This window comes from Peromyscus californicus, unplaced genomic scaffold (genome assembly GCF_007827085.1).
Source record: "Peromyscus californicus insignis strain IS unplaced genomic scaffold, ASM782708v3 Scaffold_16__1_contigs__length_79575227, whole genome shotgun sequence".
Classification (NCBI taxonomy): Eukaryota; Metazoa; Chordata; class Mammalia; order Rodentia; family Cricetidae; genus Peromyscus; species Peromyscus californicus.
Window position 1 is genome coordinate 63128893 of NW_026294458.1, and position 17709 is coordinate 63146601.

At 32.8% G+C, this 17709-nt stretch overlaps 1 protein-coding gene across 2 annotated transcripts in view; it reads left to right on the forward strand.

The window, feature by feature from the left end:
- Positions 1-17709, forward strand: part of Ncam2 (neural cell adhesion molecule 2) — a 431206-nt gene that overhangs the window by 372316 nt on the left and 41181 nt on the right. For both annotated transcript variants that reach the window (XM_052741042.1, XM_052741043.1), the window contains exons 13-15: positions 1727-1846; positions 3443-3564; positions 13806-13986. In XM_052741042.1, coding sequence (XP_052597002.1) covers positions 1727-1846; positions 3443-3564; positions 13806-13986 — 423 coding nt within the window. The remainder of the gene's footprint in view (positions 1-1726; positions 1847-3442; positions 3565-13805; positions 13987-17709) is intronic.

A 17709-nucleotide genomic window follows, 5' to 3' on the forward strand; every position in this document is an offset into this window, starting at 1 on the left:
CAGCTCATGCTTAGTGATAATTTATGAAATTGCTAACATTATATTAAGAAGGTACATTCCTCATGAACAGCAATTATAGCCTTTAACCGTATACTACACTTAATCTTAGACAAATGAGTTTCCCGCTCATTTGAAAAAAAAAAAAAAGTTTATAACTACTCTCATCTGAGCATTGACCTATTAAATCAAATACTTATTCTGGGGTTTAAATTATATATTCATTGATTTCCATGCTGTTTTGCTGGGGAAGTATTCCCTGAAAACCTTGCAAGTCTTAGCATGTTCTGCCATCATATATTTAACCTCGAATGTTTCTTGCTATCCATGCAAGTGTTTCCCTGTGTCAGTCACCTTTATTAACATTGATATCATCTATTATAGTAGGAGGTGGTGACTGGTCATGTATTTTCCAAAGTAGATTTGATTTTCTTTTCAGATAATGAAATTGATAAAAATATAGAAACTTTTCATTATGGAAGTGTATCTTTTCTGCTGTTTTTAGAGCATATGCATGGTGTTAAAGCCAAGGAAAAGTTAGAATAAAGGATTTTCAAGAATTCATCACAAAATAATTAATTGTTTGAGAATTATATTTCATAACTTTCATTTTAGCATTATGCATTGTGGATTTGTACAAAAATGTCACTTAGTACTCTGATAGTATGTACAAGTATTATATGTCAATCATATCAAAAATTGTGACAATAATCTCTAGTTGACCTCTGGATTATGCATTGACATTAACAATTATCTGTTGTTAGGCAATTTACATAATGCATTCTGTATTTTATATAAAGGAAAGACAATTATAGTATACCTTGAAACACATTTCTACTGAGAGAAATAATAATTCTTTTTTTTTTTTTTTTTTTTTTTTTTGAGACAGGGTTTCTCTGTGGAGTTTTGGTGCCTGTCCTGGATCTCACTCCATAGACCAGGCTGGCCTTGAACTCACAGACATCTCCCTGGCTCACAAGTGCTGGGATTAAAGGCATGTACCACCACTGCCCGGCTGAGAAATAATAATTCTATTAAAATAAAGTATATAAAATTCAAGTTTTAATCACAGTTGAAACCAATAACTTTATAAATTTTGTCTTGAGTAGAATTTAATCATTGTTTATGACTAATCATATTTCCTCTTATGAATTATCCCTTTAACTTAGACTGTGATTGATTATAATATAAAGATGCATGATGATTGATTACAATCAAGAGGTACCATTCCCACTAGATAGTTTTAATTAAAAATAATTTCTTTTATTTTTGGGGATTATAGCATAAAACCAAGGAGTTTGCTGTGATATGGTATCTCCATTGGTTATTTTTTTTTTGCTGTCAAATATAAGCAGTATCACCTAGGCACAATGATAGAATTTTTAAAGCTACATTGGGGACAAAGTAAAAGAAAATTATAAAGAAGTAGTGGTATGAGACCTGAAGCAAAATTCAAAATTATGTGTGAAACCCTGGGGCTTAGCATGTGCCACCATGGATTTCCTTTGAGATGTGTTTCTGTACATTTTTAGCTCTGCCTTTTGTAAGTGTGTGATTATAAACCCAGGTTTGGTACAGTAGATAATAGAAAATAAGTTATAATAAAACATGCAAGTGAGCGGAGTGAAATAGGCTAAAATATGACCTGATTTATTTCATTCTGAGAATGTAAAATGAATGGCACCCCACTTGCTAAGGATTCAAGTTTGGTTTGGTTTTGTTTTCTTAGCAATGGTTGTTTTGAGCAGCCTGGAACCAAATACGACTTATGAAATCAGGGTTGCAGCAGTAAATGGAAAAGGGCAAGGGGACTACAGCAAAACAGAAATATTCCAGACACTGCCAGTCCGTAAGTAGTCATCTCTACCCTCTTCTCTGTCACCAGATCCTTCTCTTGAGAATTTAATGGGATTTTTAAATGCAGAAAAGCATTTCAATACTTTAGGGAAGTGAATTATCTCTCTGTTGATTTTTTTCTGAGTTAGTGGCATCTTGGACTATAAAAACAGCATTTCTCTAAAGTTGGGAAGAAAAGAAAGAGCATAGTGGAATATAAAAACTAAATCTGCTCTTAGGATATCTCATATTTATAGTGCGATTGATAAGATTATGTCTGCAGATTATATTATGTTCATAGAAAATGGTTATGTGTCCTCTCTGTTAATGAGACACAGTTATTATTCTACAATTCATGTGAGCTGTAAGAAAAAGGAATACCAAACTCAATTAATCTGTTACAAATGTGACTACAGCAGGCCCATAATCATCTGTGGCCTTTTCTCAAAACTATCCTGTTTTGAGTTATTTTAAGTCAACTGGGTTTATCTATTTTTTTAAATATTAAAAGGAATTACCTTCATATTATTTTTATAATATAAGACAATAATATAGTGAAGAGGACTGAACATTGCTGTTGCAAAATCTGGGCATGAATCTGCTTGTTGTCAACCAAAATTGGCCACAATAAATTAGTACTCTCCAAGTCTGGGCAATATTCTCAGAATCCATCATGTGATGCCCCTTTCTCCATTCTCATAATACAATTCTTTTATTTATGGGTTGATTAAATTTTATACAAACTGAAGACATTATTTTATCTATTTGACTGCAAAATAACCCATATTGTTGTATTTTTCATTTTTAAAATAAATTGTATGTTACAATAAAGTAACATTCAGTGCTTGTGGTTATCTGCATTAGACCTATAAGAGATTGGGCACTAACTTTTCATCATGGATAAAGAGAGAGAGCTCCCAAAGCCCTACCTCTCCCCGAGGGACAACTGGTTGTTGGCTGAGGAAAGGAGTGTCCTTTTCTTCAGTGTTGTAGCCACTGATATGCTGTCCTTTCCATATTAAACAACTTCCTCTCACACTCAATTAAATTCTGTGGTTGCTCACTGAGAAAGATGAAAGGTAGAGATGGTTTTCAACAGGAAAGAAAGGGGAATGAAGTGAAAATGATTTAATTTTCATTACATAAATTTATGAAATGTAAGCAAACTATTAAATATACTATTTTTAAGTTAAAGTTTTAAGTCTATAAATAAATACATCCTATGTATGTAAAGGATGTATTAAAATTTAATGCTGAAAATTTAGTTTCTAATTTTTAATTATCTCAAAATTCTATTATTATAAGAAAATGATCACAGTGTCATTTTAAATGAAACTCTTCTGTATATAGTGGCATTATTTAATGAACCTCTTTAGTATAACATGGAAATTCCCATTTTAAGCTTAGAAATTGTACTAAACTATCTGAACTTTAAAGTTTATTTTATGAGTGAGCATCAGGTTATGCCACACAAAAAGACAAAACATCTAAAGTAAACCAAGTAAAATGTCATGTATTTGGAGTACATAAGGTGTTGGTTTAATTAAGAAGTAGCATCATTAGGAATGTGAAGAAGGAGTTCATGAAGAACTTTTGTGTTCCTTCTTAGGGGAGCCAAGTCCTCCTTCCATACATGGACAGCCAAGCAGTGGGAAGAGTTTTAAAATCAGCATCACCAAACAAGATGATGGAGGGGCCCCTATTTTAGAATACATTGTGAAATACAGAAGTGTAAGTACCTTTTGATTATTATTTTGTATCTTATTTCCTGCTACATGATGAGTCACCATAATCTCAAAGATTGGTCAGGAATGAATTTATAATCTATAATGTAAAGGATAAATGTTAATTTTTTCTACTCTTGAAATCCATTTTTATATTTGTAGCCTTTTCTTTTATTAAAGAATAAACATAGGGTTTTGAAATATTTTTATGTTTTTTACCCTAATTCTAGTCTACAATGTGATTTAACAACATAAAATATAACAGTTCTTTCCATGTGACTAGTTTTATCTGCTTTCCACTTGATCTTAGTACATTAGTCTATATCTGTTGGTTCATTATAAATAATGTAGAAAATGTATTAGTAACTTTCCATATTATTGCAACAACAATGATATAATAATCTGATAAAAAGTAAATTAAGTAAAGGATGATTTAACTTGGATCATGATTTAAGAAGCAGTAGTTCATTATGGCATGAAAATCATGTCATGCTCTTTCCTTGTATTGGAAGTAAAGAAGCAAAGAGAGGAATGTTGATATGGCCTTTTCACCATACTGGACTCTAGCCCATGAAACAGTGCCACTCATAATCAACCATAATGATTCCTTTTGCTTATATAGCTCTTTGGACACATTCTCACAGATATTCCCAGAAATGTGATTCTGAGTGGTTCTTTTTAAAACTTTTTTTTTTATTAATTTTGTATAGAGGTATTTTGCCTGCATATATTCTTTTTACCATGTATGTGTCTGGTGCTTATAAAGAGTGTACAATATGCTGATGCTGGAGTTACAGATAGTTGTGAGCCACTATGAGTGATCTGGAAATCAAATTGGGTTCTTCTGGAAGAACAGTCAATGCTCTTACCCATTGACTCATTTCTTTAGCCTTTGTAAGATGATTCTTAATGCTTTCAAATTGACAATGAAAATCAAATGCTGAAGGTAGGAATATTAGCACATCACATCTAAGAACAAGCTATTATAATGAAATAGATCTGTCATTAATATAAAGAATGGTCACTGACGTTTAGTAAAAGGGATAATTTGACTAAAATGTAATTTGAATTGGTGAGTGAAGGACTGCAGACATCACGGCATTGGGTGTTCTTAAAGGTGGCTGGGAAAGGGGATACTGCTTGCTGTGAGAGAGTCAACAATGTCTTCCTACATATATTTCTTCTGTTTCATTATTATATATGATGCCGATGGTCACTGAGAGTGATTGCATCTCAAAACTTTCCTATAAATAATTTTATTTGTATTTTATATAGATATGTTTAAAATTGTAGTTTTATGGTATTTGAATACATTTTAAATATATTTTGTGAATTATGATAATTTCTCAATTTGAATATTACATTTTAAGACATGGAAATGAAATTGATTTTCTAAGGAACCATCAATAATCAATAGTATACACCATTTTAACTTTCCCATGTAATTCTGATATTCCCTTTATAAGGCAGTTCTTTTTTAAATTAATATGCAGTAACATTATTTCCTCTGTCCCTCCTCCCTCCAACAACTTCCATGGCCTTCCACATTCCATTTAAATTCATGATATCTTCTTGTTTAATTATTATTGTGGCACACACACACACACACACACACACACACATACACACACACCACATTCAGACACAACCTGCTAATTGAGTCTGTCTAGTGTTGTTTGCTTGTATCTGTTTTTAGGGATGACCACTTTCTGTTCCAGGTTTCAAACTGGCAATAAAAAGCAGAAGGGTGTCTTTGCATACTCTGTCATAAAGACTCTACATCAGTGAGCCTCTGAAAGGCTCTGTGGACTTTAGGTAGATCTAATCGGACAATAGTATGCCATTTAGACCAGGATTCTTGGAAGTTCTCATTTGAAAATTATGCAGAAAGGAATCACTCTGTCTAAGGAACATAGACCAGAGCTGCATCATTAATTCAACAAGAATAGGTCCTGCATGTATGTTACCTACCTGTAATTGCACCTAGAAAGGTTTTGGTACAAAACACTGATAGGCATTAATGACTTCTCAGGAAGGATGGCAATAAAATACCAGAGTGAGCACTAAAAGACAATGAAATAATAATGTGGCTATATATTTTTTTGTGAATATTTTTACATGAAATTAAAGCTAGGTTTGACTGTATAATGTAATAAATTGATAGTAGAGTAACCCAAACACTACATTCCATGCAGGTAGTTTGGTGATTTCAATCGACAGTAGCACATTTATTTTTTCATGCTATGCCTTTTTAAGCTTCATTGTTACTGGGTTTTAATTGATAAATTGTGTACTTTAAGAGTGCTGTATTATTTCTAATGATTCTAGAAGCATTATTATTTTTGGTTATTTAAGAATGCATCTAGAAACTAAGTATATTACTGCATAAGACATATTTCTTCATTAAAACACAAATACAAAAAGTAATACAATGAAGAAAAATTTTAAGGGACTATGATGGGACTCAGTGGAGGCAAATGTTAGTGTGAATGGGGCTTGTGTTTGATGTTCCTCATATATAAACATTTGAGTAGAAGAGGTGCTACCTCTTATTCACTCAGGAAGCAAATGAGGCCTCATGTGTAGGAAACTACCAGTCACGTTAGAAGGATTCCTCTCTTAAATTCAGTGCTGATCACTTCTTTGTTGAAATATACATTTGGAATCCCAGCAAAGGTAAATATGATTAAAAAGTATTAAAGTCAGCAGTTCTGCTCCCCTCTCACCCCAGAATTACATGTTTATTTGTTAAGTAATCCAGGACTAGGGTTGCATTTCAATATTGCTACCAAGACTGAAATTACTTTCTTTCATATTCTTCTATTCTTAGAACACTTGGCTTTTATTCTTTTTCAGCTTATGCTGTTCTCTTAAGGAGGTGACTGTGCATTGATATTCAAGATGTGGAATATTAGAAAATCAAAGGGAATTTTCTACTGTTCATCAATGTCTGCCCACATTGCATGTTATAGTATTTTAAAATAAAACTCTACTAAACAAAATTAAAATAACATTTATACCGATAGAATGAAATCTGTTGTTGATCTAGACAATGGCTTAGAGAACAAAGGTGTCTGATGCCAAGCCTGATGACCAGAGAGTTCAATGCTTAGGACACATGGTATTAGATGGGAACAAATTTGTATGAATTCTCCTCTGACCTTTCAGTGGACAACTTGACATACCAATGCCTACACATATGCATGCACATTCACAAAATAAATACATTTTAAAATGTAAAAATGATTTTTCTATAGCTTTCTCCATATGAAATGACTAACACAGTAGTCTGGTTTAATGAAACCAAAAACTGCCTGAAATGATAGCAACATTCCATTTATTGTTTTAATTTATCATATGTAGAAAAATACAATAGCGTTTTTGTCTTGTGTAACATTAGGGTTTCAAGAACTCTGTTATCCAGTGTAACGCATTTCACATCATTGGCTTCCACTTACTATAGTGCTAGTACTAGCCCCAAGCCTTGGCTGAAGGCAAACATGTTCCCTTGAGTAACTCCCTATCCATTTAGAGCCAATTATTGTCACAAAATTGACATTATGGATTTTCAAGGATGTATGTATGTGCATATTTTAGTTCTTAGTAAAGACAAAGCTATCCCCAACTGATACCTATTTACAAATTAAAAGTTAGTTTCCTCCGATGGAGTCTCAGTGGGGATATCAGAAACACTTAAGGGTGGACCAAAGAACTCAAAGGTGTTTGTGTATACAGTTTGTCCTGTACTGATTGTAATTTTTTTCTTATTGATTTTTGCTTGTATGTTATTGCTTCAATACTGTATTTCATTTTAATTTGTATGTTGTGTATGTGTTTCTTGTTCTTTTTCTTTGTGATTTTATTTTTCTTCTGGTTTGATTGCTTTTTGTTTGACTGCTTGTTTCCCAAATAGAGCAAAAAGAAGATATGGAATTAGGTGAATGTCAAGGTGGGGGGATTTGGTAGGAGTCGGGGAAGGGGAAATCTGGATCAGAATATATTGCATGAAAAAATTGTTTTCAATTGAAAAAAAGAAAAGGAGAATTATCTAAGGTGATTACCTAATTATTTCTCTGAGTTCATTAAAATTTTATAAGTATAGGCTCAAAATGAATCTTCTCTGACAAGTCATATATATATTGCATATTAGAACATATAAAATTGTTCTACCATAGGCATTGGACTCCAAAAAGCCCTCTTAGGGTTCTCCTTGAATCCCCATGGAAGTCCCTGCCTTGGAGGAGGTGGAAATGAGGGATGGGTTGGGGGGATGACTGCTAGGGGTTTGGAGGAAGGAGGAGAAAGGCACCTGTGGTTGGTATGTAAAATGAACAGAAAATTTCTTAATAATAAAAATAGATAGAAAAATAAATAAATAAATAGATAAATAAATAAGAACATATAATTGTCAAAGTAAAAATAATATTGAAGAGATTCAAGTTTAGACAATGATCATGAATGTACTTCAGTTTGTAAATGCTTGATCATAAGTATACTCCAATTTGCAAGGACATAATTGTTACATTTCTATCTTCAATTACATTGATCATCAAAAGTGAAAATAAAAAAGACATGAAGTTGAAAGGAATAAGGGTAGAATAGAGGAAAATCATAACTAGAATCTGAATATATGGAAATTTTTCTTTATTTGGTCATTCATTTTCTCCTAATTCTCAATCTAATGTAACATTCTCAATCTAATGTAACAGTTGCTTATTATTGTGCTTATCATCTCAATGACTATGTTAAGCTTCCCAATAAAAGAATCCCATTGAGTTAGTCATGATGTCATACAGAAATAAACTTAGTACTTTGGGGATGAGGCAGGAAATTCTCACATGAGAGGATACCCTGAACAACATAGGGATATAAATTTCCCCCAACTGAAATAAAAAAGAACTTATTTAAAATACATAGTATATCACATTCTTACTTTGTTGTCAATAATTTGTTCCAATTTCTAGTTGCCAACTCGAAGCTAGAAGAGGATTTGTTTTTAACTCCATAATGGGAATGATTGTTAATTCAAATGTAACTACCCTGACCACTAATCAATTACCATATTACTTGTCTCAGTTACCAGTACAGGGAGCACTATTTTAAACAAAGTATTTCAGTCTCTTAGTACAAGTTTTGCAAAAGAACTGTTTGGAGCCCTTATGCATTTTAAAAGGCTATAGCTTACTCTTCAATAATTTTCAATTTATTATTAACCAAGCATAAAGTGTACTTCCTACATAATCTTTTAAGAACTAATGGAAAGAAGATAATTTGGGTTATCTGATGGAGTACAGAACCATATAATAGAAGAGAAAACCATATAAGCTTCAATATGTAAAATATGAAAACATGAATACAGAATATAAAATAGTGATGGAAAATTAAAGTATGCCTATGGAGATTGTGCCAAACCCTGAATTGTTTTGCTGCTAACTGTGAACAGTGCAACAACTTTAGTACTCTGAATTTTTATACACATAAGTGTGGGACATTCATGGGCTGCAAAGAGGGTGCCAGAGAGAAATTCAGATAAATAGAGCTTAAGATTTAAGGTGTTTACGCGGAGAGTGGATACAAATGGTACCAGAGGAAGTTAGTTTAAGCTGTTTGTGCAGAGACTAGATACAAAGGATGTCTAAGAGGAAGTTAGCTAGAGTTGTTTGTATGGAGATTAAAGACTAATAGTGAGAAAGGAAGTTAGCTCAAGTTATTTATGCTAAGATAAGATACTAAAAAACAGGATATCGTGTCAGGACATAAACAACTTGTAAATAGGGTGACCTTTAAAATGATTGGTTGGTTCCTTCACCCCCTCCTAGCGTTTTGAGGTTTTCTGGTATAAAAGAGACTTACTGCCTATCAATAAATGAGTTCTTGCTTGACTTGACTCCCCACTGGGAGGCTGGGGAACTGGCGAGAGGCACTGCACTTGCCTTTCCTCGGTTCCAGGCCACCTCTTCACAGGTGACCTAAGTTCCTGGTGGGGCAGGTCCCCACACATAAAATTTTCTGAGGAGCCTAGATCCTCTGTTCTTTTTTTGAAAATACACTACCAGTATGTTTGCTTTGTAGACTTCCTGGATTCCATAGTGCAGCTGTGTTTAATGCAGCCTCAGACTGTATTAGTTTATATTAGCCACGTAGTTAATTGGTGCTGATGTAACATTTTCAGAAATGTATAGAGTGTACTTGATCATTCCCATCCTCATTACCATGTTTTCCCTTTTCCTTCCCTGGGTCATTTTCCTTTTTCTATAGAATCTCATTTCTACTGTCATGACTTGCTAAGCATTTTTAATTATGTCGTCTCTGTGGGGAAAAAGTAGCTGAAGAAATCTGAAAAATCATTAATATAAAGAGAGTTTTAGGAAAATACCTGGACTCCAGAATTCCCAAGAAGATAAGGTCAGCTGCATATCTTAATGTACAAATGAAAGAGACCAGTAATGCTAAAATTTGTAAACAGGAGACTTAATCTAAGTAGTCACATTGCAAGTAGCACAAGAAATCTAGTGACATTATATCTATATTAGAGTTCCTTGATAAGATCATCTCTACCTTGCAAGGTGGTCTGATAAATTTTTAATATTTTTCATACCCTTAGGAGACCTATGCACTTCTTATAAGATGATTTATCTACAGTGTTCATCCTCAGTCTAATGGACATTTGCCTTCATTGGGATAGTCTGTCCTCCAAGGATTTGCTCTTTCTACAACACAAGTTGTTAGCAAATTCAGGACAATGACTTCTCTCTTAGCCCTCAATTTCGTAAACCTATGTGAAGATTCAGTATTTTGAAGTTTTTAAGCACCTGTAATAGTAACATCCCTAAAATGTCGACTAGATTTCCCCTTTTAGCTAAACTTTCAACTCCAATGTATAAGGGAACAATATAACTGAGACCGTACATTCCTTATATGTCAGTGAACAAACACATGTATGCATTTAATTTTAATTTCAATGACTAAAGACACAATTGTAGATATTCTGAAAGAGAATAATCACTTGTAGCTTATGAACCAGAAAGCACATATTATTTTAGGTTATAATATTGTAAAGTATATTGCTTTGTTCCCTTACCTATTAGGAAGACGGAATGTTTTAGAAAAGAAAGAATTAAAATAAGGACTCAAAGTCTCCATGGACACCTCATGGAAGTTAACACGTAGCAATAATGCTGTAAGATCAGGTTAAGTTATTTGGAGAATAAAGACAAGGCTACTGATCTAATAGAGTAGTTGAGAAAAATGGAAGAAGCAATTTTAAGTGTGGAGTTTTATATGTATTTGTAATGTTATATTTGTAATGGTATATAATTTGATAGTTTCTTTTTCACACATCTGTGATTTTTTTTTAAACAAATTTCTTTCTAAATTGGTGTTCACAATGGGATCATAACTATTTCTTAGTGTTGGCATGTTAAATCTCTCCTGACTTATGAAGAACTGAGGAAAATTGATTGTATAAAATCAATTGTGTGGAAGGTATTTTCAGGATCAGAAGCAGTGGTTAGGGCACACATCTTAAAGTTTCAATTGACCTTCTTAAACTATTTGGAATCTGGATATTGTATAATGACACCTAAAACAGATAAATATAATTATTAAAGAGTTTTATCTTCCTTACCTTTTTGCTATGAAAGAAGAGGATTTATTTTATTTATCTTCGTATTGTTATTATAAAATAGACCTTGTGCCTAGATAAACTAATATAACTATGAACCAACGTGCTAACTCAAATTATTCATTTAAAAATGGTACTATAATTAGAAAATATCAGAATTAGTGACAAATATTTACATATTCTAAGTTGCAAATGGAAATGTTAGTTTTCAAGAAATCTGTCTACTTATGTAAGAATGTACAAAGAGTGGGTAAATGGACATATGATGAAGAAATCCTAGAAAAATGAGAATTGCTTTTTGGTCATATGAACCTTAAATCGTATATCCCAGGAATTAGAAGCAAAATCCATATTGGTATCATTTCATTACTTCTTCTAATGACTTGCATTTTATAATTATTTTGTTTTAATGTAAGATTTTGTTGGCTGCAGTTTCTACAAAAACTTAAGGAAGGTAATGAGTTCCTTCCTGTCAAGGATGAGGGCATAAAGAAGCCCTGTTATGAACACAAAACATAATCCTATGCAGAGCTTGAGTAGTGATCCCCTAAATGCTGGCATCAGGATGAGCATCACTATTAAAGATCTGCCCCAACCGTCACATGGTCTTACTATTTTCTTACAGATAAGAATTGGTTGATAAATGCTTTACTCAAGCACCATGACTATTAAAAAAAAAAAAAAAAGAACTGGTCTTTCACCATTTAATTGGCATATTAATGATAGTCCTACTCAGCAAATCATCTCATTAAGCTACCTTGGGGGACACTTTGCCACTAGTTATCTTAAATCATTCCCCTGGTACTCTTTTTTCTGCAAATTAGACAGTCTACAAATGAATAATTGAGATTTTAATGCCTAGGGGAGTATTTGGTTACACCCACTTTAATTTTTTTTTTCTATTCCCTAGGAATAGCAATTAGGGGATTAAAACACCTTCTTGTCTTACGTTGAATAGAAAACGAAATTGATTTACATGTGAGAAACATTATTCCTTTTGCGTCCTTACAATATCAGTGTAAAATGACATGTGGATTTAATTGACCCCATTAAGAGTTAAATTATCGGTAACTCAGAAGAGACTAGTTTACCAAATGCTCGATTTTCAGAAATAGCCTACTGAAAAATTAGAAACTTTATACAAAAGTCTGAAAATCCCATAATTTATATTTTTGGACAGTTTTGGGTGTATACATGAAAGAACATCCTGCTAGAAGATTAACTTCTGTCCTAGAATGATCTAAGTATCAGCTGGCATAATCTGTCTTTCATATGTGACCTCATTCAGATACAAACTAAAATTTATCTGTAGCCCCAGTTCACAGTTTCATAGACTATCCCTGATTACTGGGATCATGCCACGGACACAGGGCATGCAAATATCAACAGCTTTATATAGCCCCTGCCTTTAGGCAATAAAAACATAAATAAAATTAGATTAAAAAAATAATACAGGGGACTAGAGAATTGTCATAGCAGCTGTGACTACTAACTACCCTTGCAGAGTTTAGTTACCAGCACACTTCTTTTGTGGCTCAGAAATTCCTGTAACTGCATTAATATAGGATCTAATGCCCTGCTCTAGATTCAGCTTTCTTCAGTATGAACACACACATATACACACACCCAGGCATGTGACATTTGGAAAGCTTTAAAAGAATCTGATAGAAACAGTTAATGTATCAGAAACTTTTATATATTGAAAAGATTAACATGGTAGAGTCTAATGATTACCTTGTTTTAGACAATTTAATTCAGATAATTAGGGGACTGTTTTCTTCTTTATTAATTGTAATAGTTTTGATTTTTTTCAAATATCAACTGCTCTAAAATTCTTGCAGAATGAATCAAATAATATTTAGATGATAGCTTTGTAAGATAAAAGCCAGACATAGTAGTCTTTAAACAGGACATTGTAAAACACAGGCCTGAAATCACAAAATTCAGGTGAGTTTACTTAGTTTTGCTGTAAGATTAGTGTGATACTGTGTGTATATCAGGTTTGAGGTAAAAAGGGAGACTGACTGGGTAAGGGGAGGAGAGAGAGAGAAGCAGCAGAGGGAAGACAAAGAAAAAAAAACAAAACAACAACAAGAAACAACAACCCATGCTTGGTATTTCAGTGTTCGTGGGAGAGAAAACAATTGGAGCGTATTACTGAAAATTTGTCTGCTATATTGTCCTTGTGTCTTAATTCATTTTATGTCATGAAAAACACTACTGATGGTATATATCTATAAACAGATTCCAGGATTTACATCACAGATAGTTATCCTACTTCAACAAATGTTAATAATAGTCCCTGGCAATTATTCAATGATTCATCTGTTCTATTAACAGTCTAAAAGTGATTGTAAACCAAGTGTCTGTGTGAGAAATAAAGAGAAATATTAAATAACTTGGATCTAATTACTACATGATTAATTTGCAAAATCACCAGTCCTTACCTTTTATGTAGACAACTATTCAAACAATGCTGAATTCATTAAATTCGCAATTTCACATATCCATTTTTAGAAAACTGAGATAAAGAAACTCTTTGCATTATTCCCCAAAAAATTAAATTTAAAGTGCAACCTTTTCAGAGCTCTCTGATCCAAAAGTTCTTGCCTGTCCTTCCACAGAAAGATAAGGAAGACCAGTGGCTGGAGAAGAAGGTTCAGGGGAATAAAGACCACATCATTTTGGAACATCTGCAGTGGACGATGGGCTATGAGGTGCAAATCACAGCTGCCAACAGACTGGGGTACTCTGAGCCCACCGTGTATGAGTTCAGCATGCCCCCAAAGCCGAACATTATTAAAGGTAAGCAAGATGGTATCCTTTCTTACAATTAGCACTCTATCACGTTTTACCCCTTTGGTATGGTTTACTAATAATGAAAATTAAATTAGATGCACTGAAATGTCATTTCTATTTTTCTAATCATGACTATTGTGGCACGTCATAATGAAGTTGCACAGTGCTTACCATGAGATGTTGGGTTGTTTGAAAACGATGCTTTGACATCTGTAGCAGGACCACTGAACTGGGGATGATGAGTAGATGGTGAGATGGAGATGGAGCAGATTGGTGAGAAAGACAGATGAAACCAACCTAAAAAAAAAAAAAAAAAAAATGATGCTATGGGAAGGAACACTTGCAAAGACAACTGCTCTGCCAACCACCTGGGAGCTTGTTTGCCAGTTTTGCTTAGGTTTGTCTACAGCTGAAGACAAGCTCACCCATGCCTGACCTATAAAGTTGATATTGAAAACAAAATCACTGAGGCAGAAACAGTTTAAATGCAATTTCACTGAGAGCTAGAGCTGGAGTGCCAAGGAGGGTCAGATGTATCAGGGAACTTTTAATCTGTTTTTAATACAAACAAATCAAGGATCTCTGAGGCAGGTATAATACTTATATAATTGCACATTGATATGCTAATAAAATTACCTAGTTATTAAAATTCTTCTCAGATATATTCTAGCAAGAAAATAAAGCCAGGGCATATGCTAGTTCAAAATAATATTCAGCTCTCTTACTTTGTTGTCAGAGAAAACAATTTTTCTTCAAGTTTTAATATTATTATTTGGTTTATGAGTATATGTTTATAATATATTATATTCTTATATATCTTATTATATTTATAAGTCTATAGATATATAAAATATATATAGAGGTGTATATAAGATGAGAACAAAATATTGATTCATAAAAACCTGGCATATTTCACTTGTAACACAATATTATTATTAGAACACAATATTTTTCAACTAAGGAAAAAATCACTTTGGTTATATTATTTACCTTATAATTTCATAATATCACAATTTTTAATATGCTTGTCTTTTAAAGTTAAAATGTTTGATATAATTAATCTTTGATTAAGCTGTATTATACAGATTATACAGTTTAAAAATAATTAAACATGGGACAGAGTGTTGCTTATATTTATTCACAAATACTTCAAAATATGAATTTTTTTAAATATAGAAATTTGGATCCTTCAGAAATATTATGGGTATCTTCAAATATTATTTTTCATTTGAAAAGTATTCCTGTGTTATCATATTATATTCTTAAGTGTTAGGGAAGGAAGAACTCATTTTTTACATATAAATTTACAAGATTAAATGATTGATTGATCTCAAGTGTACTTGATGTATATATGCTTAAATCTTACCCTTGGGAAATAATTGAAATGATTGATTTTCCTAAGTAAAAGTGTTTGATTATAGTATCACCTATCACTTTTATTTGTCCTTGTGAATTTGAAATACCAATAACCTCTATAATTATATTATGATTGTAGTAATTATATTCCATGCGTGTCTTCTAAACATAAATTAAATATAATCTCAAACTGAATCAATGTAGCTCACAAAGAAGTCCAAAGTATGTCCAACTTCCTGAACCCTTAAAATAGTTCATATAGTCAGTTGAAATTATGGTTGTTTTTTAGACAAATATTCTTTTAATTTCAAACAAAAATTTCAGTGCTTTATAAACAAACATGAAGATTTATATGAAATAATAAATATAAATTTTAATAGATAAAAAGGTAGAGTTATATAAAATTCTGTTGTCTTGTCTTAGAAAATCACTATAAAAAGATAGTAATTCATATTTTTATATATTTTTTAAAAATTAGAAGAAAGGAGCTTGAATTTTCTCAATCAAAAAAGTGAAAAATATTTAAGAAGATGGAAATGCAAATTTTCATCAGAATATACTGTATACATGTACCTCATTATCATACTGTAACCCAAAACTACTTATATTGCCTATCAGAATTATTACCCTATAAAATATGAGATAGAATTTGAATAATTTAATGTCAATACAGTATGCCAAAAAATGCAGCTATGCTCTTAATTGTTGTGCTCTTATAATTCTACACATAAAAAGGCAAATAAGTAGGAAAGTAGCAGCAGTGTATACATGCATGTATATTCAGATCAAGAAATAAAGTGACACACTCATTCTAAATGTATTTTTCTTTTAATTTGGAAACTTTGTAATTTAACACTCCATAGTCAAACCTTTGGATTTGGATGAAAAATGGAGAAAATTACGATTTTCTTTCAACCAGTCTCTGTACGATTAGAATCAATTCATTTTTCCCTCATGGAATTTGTATTGAGGTTGTCCTTTTGACAAGTACTGAGGTGAGAAACAAGGATTCACCTGTGCAAACAGTGGAATCATTAGCTGATCACAAATGCTTACTGGAGTAATTCAGGAATCAGACACTCACCAGCCCAACAGTCAGTGAACACAAGGATGAGGTGTATCTCTCAAACACATTACCATGAACACATTAGCAAGGAATCACAGTTTATGAGACTAAAATGGGATAATTAAATGTTTCCCAAAGGAGAAACTTTGCAAAGAAACTTGAAATAATTAAATTCTAGGTTTGCATATTACATGGAAGATGTCTTTGACAAAAGTGATTGTTTCCTTTACTAACTAGAGAAAAAAAATTGCCATCTGAAAGAAAATTTGGACATGTTTGCCTCAAGATAATTCTAGGGTTAGAGCCGGGTCTCAAAGCCCCATGAAAACCAGGTGATTAACTTTCACAGATCTTAAAGGGAGTTAAGAAAAAGTAGTTTGTAACAGGTGTAGTCATATAGTTTATGTTCATGTGACTAAGTACAAATGATGAGATTCTTAAGGCAAGGCAACAGGAGGAAGGAAGAGAAAACATCAGTTTCAGCCACACTGTGGGAGGAAACGCACAAGACATTTCTACTAGACTAGATGGCTAATAATAACAAACCAGGTGACAGTTAGCTTCTTTGGAAGCATCTTTTCTTCAGGTGAATAATTTTGTTGTACAGTTTCATTTAGAGAATGATGGCCATATAGTCTTATATTTATTAAGCATAGAGTGTCCATTTATTAATTAGATATGCCTATTGCAGATGAGGGAGTCATGACTTTGGAAATTTACATTATGAGGCTGTGAGAATTAACAGGTGAATGAATTTTGTGGCTTAGCAGGGAAAAAACCCAATCAAAAATAATATCTAAATTCTATGAAGAATTTGTGTTTGTGATATTTCTTGAAATTTTCTCAGTCCCGGAAGTGTGTAAGATTTCAATAAGGTGTCTTGGTTGGTGGAGAAAGAATCCAAACCCAAAGCACCAAGACCTGTGATACAAGAAGAAGGAAAAATGTATTTTCACCCACCACCTTCCCCAAAATTAAGGTTTGCAGAGTTCCTGGAGAAACAGAAAAGTAATACCTTGAAAGTTAGGGTAAGGCTTTATGTCCTGAAGTCTGTTAATGAAGTGTGAAATGCTGCTGGGAAAACGAAATCGAAATATACCCTTGTCATTTCATGCAGCTTTGCCAGAGTGATTCAGAGAGGGACTAGTAAGAAAGGGTGTGCACCCTTCTTTGTTAATGGTTACAAGGAGCTTTTCTGTCAAACTGTGTAGAGGTAAGGGAAAACATGAGAAAGACATTTAGGGTGGAGAAGTGTGGACTGTTTCATATCAGATGTAATAAGAACATAGATGCAAACAGCATGCCTA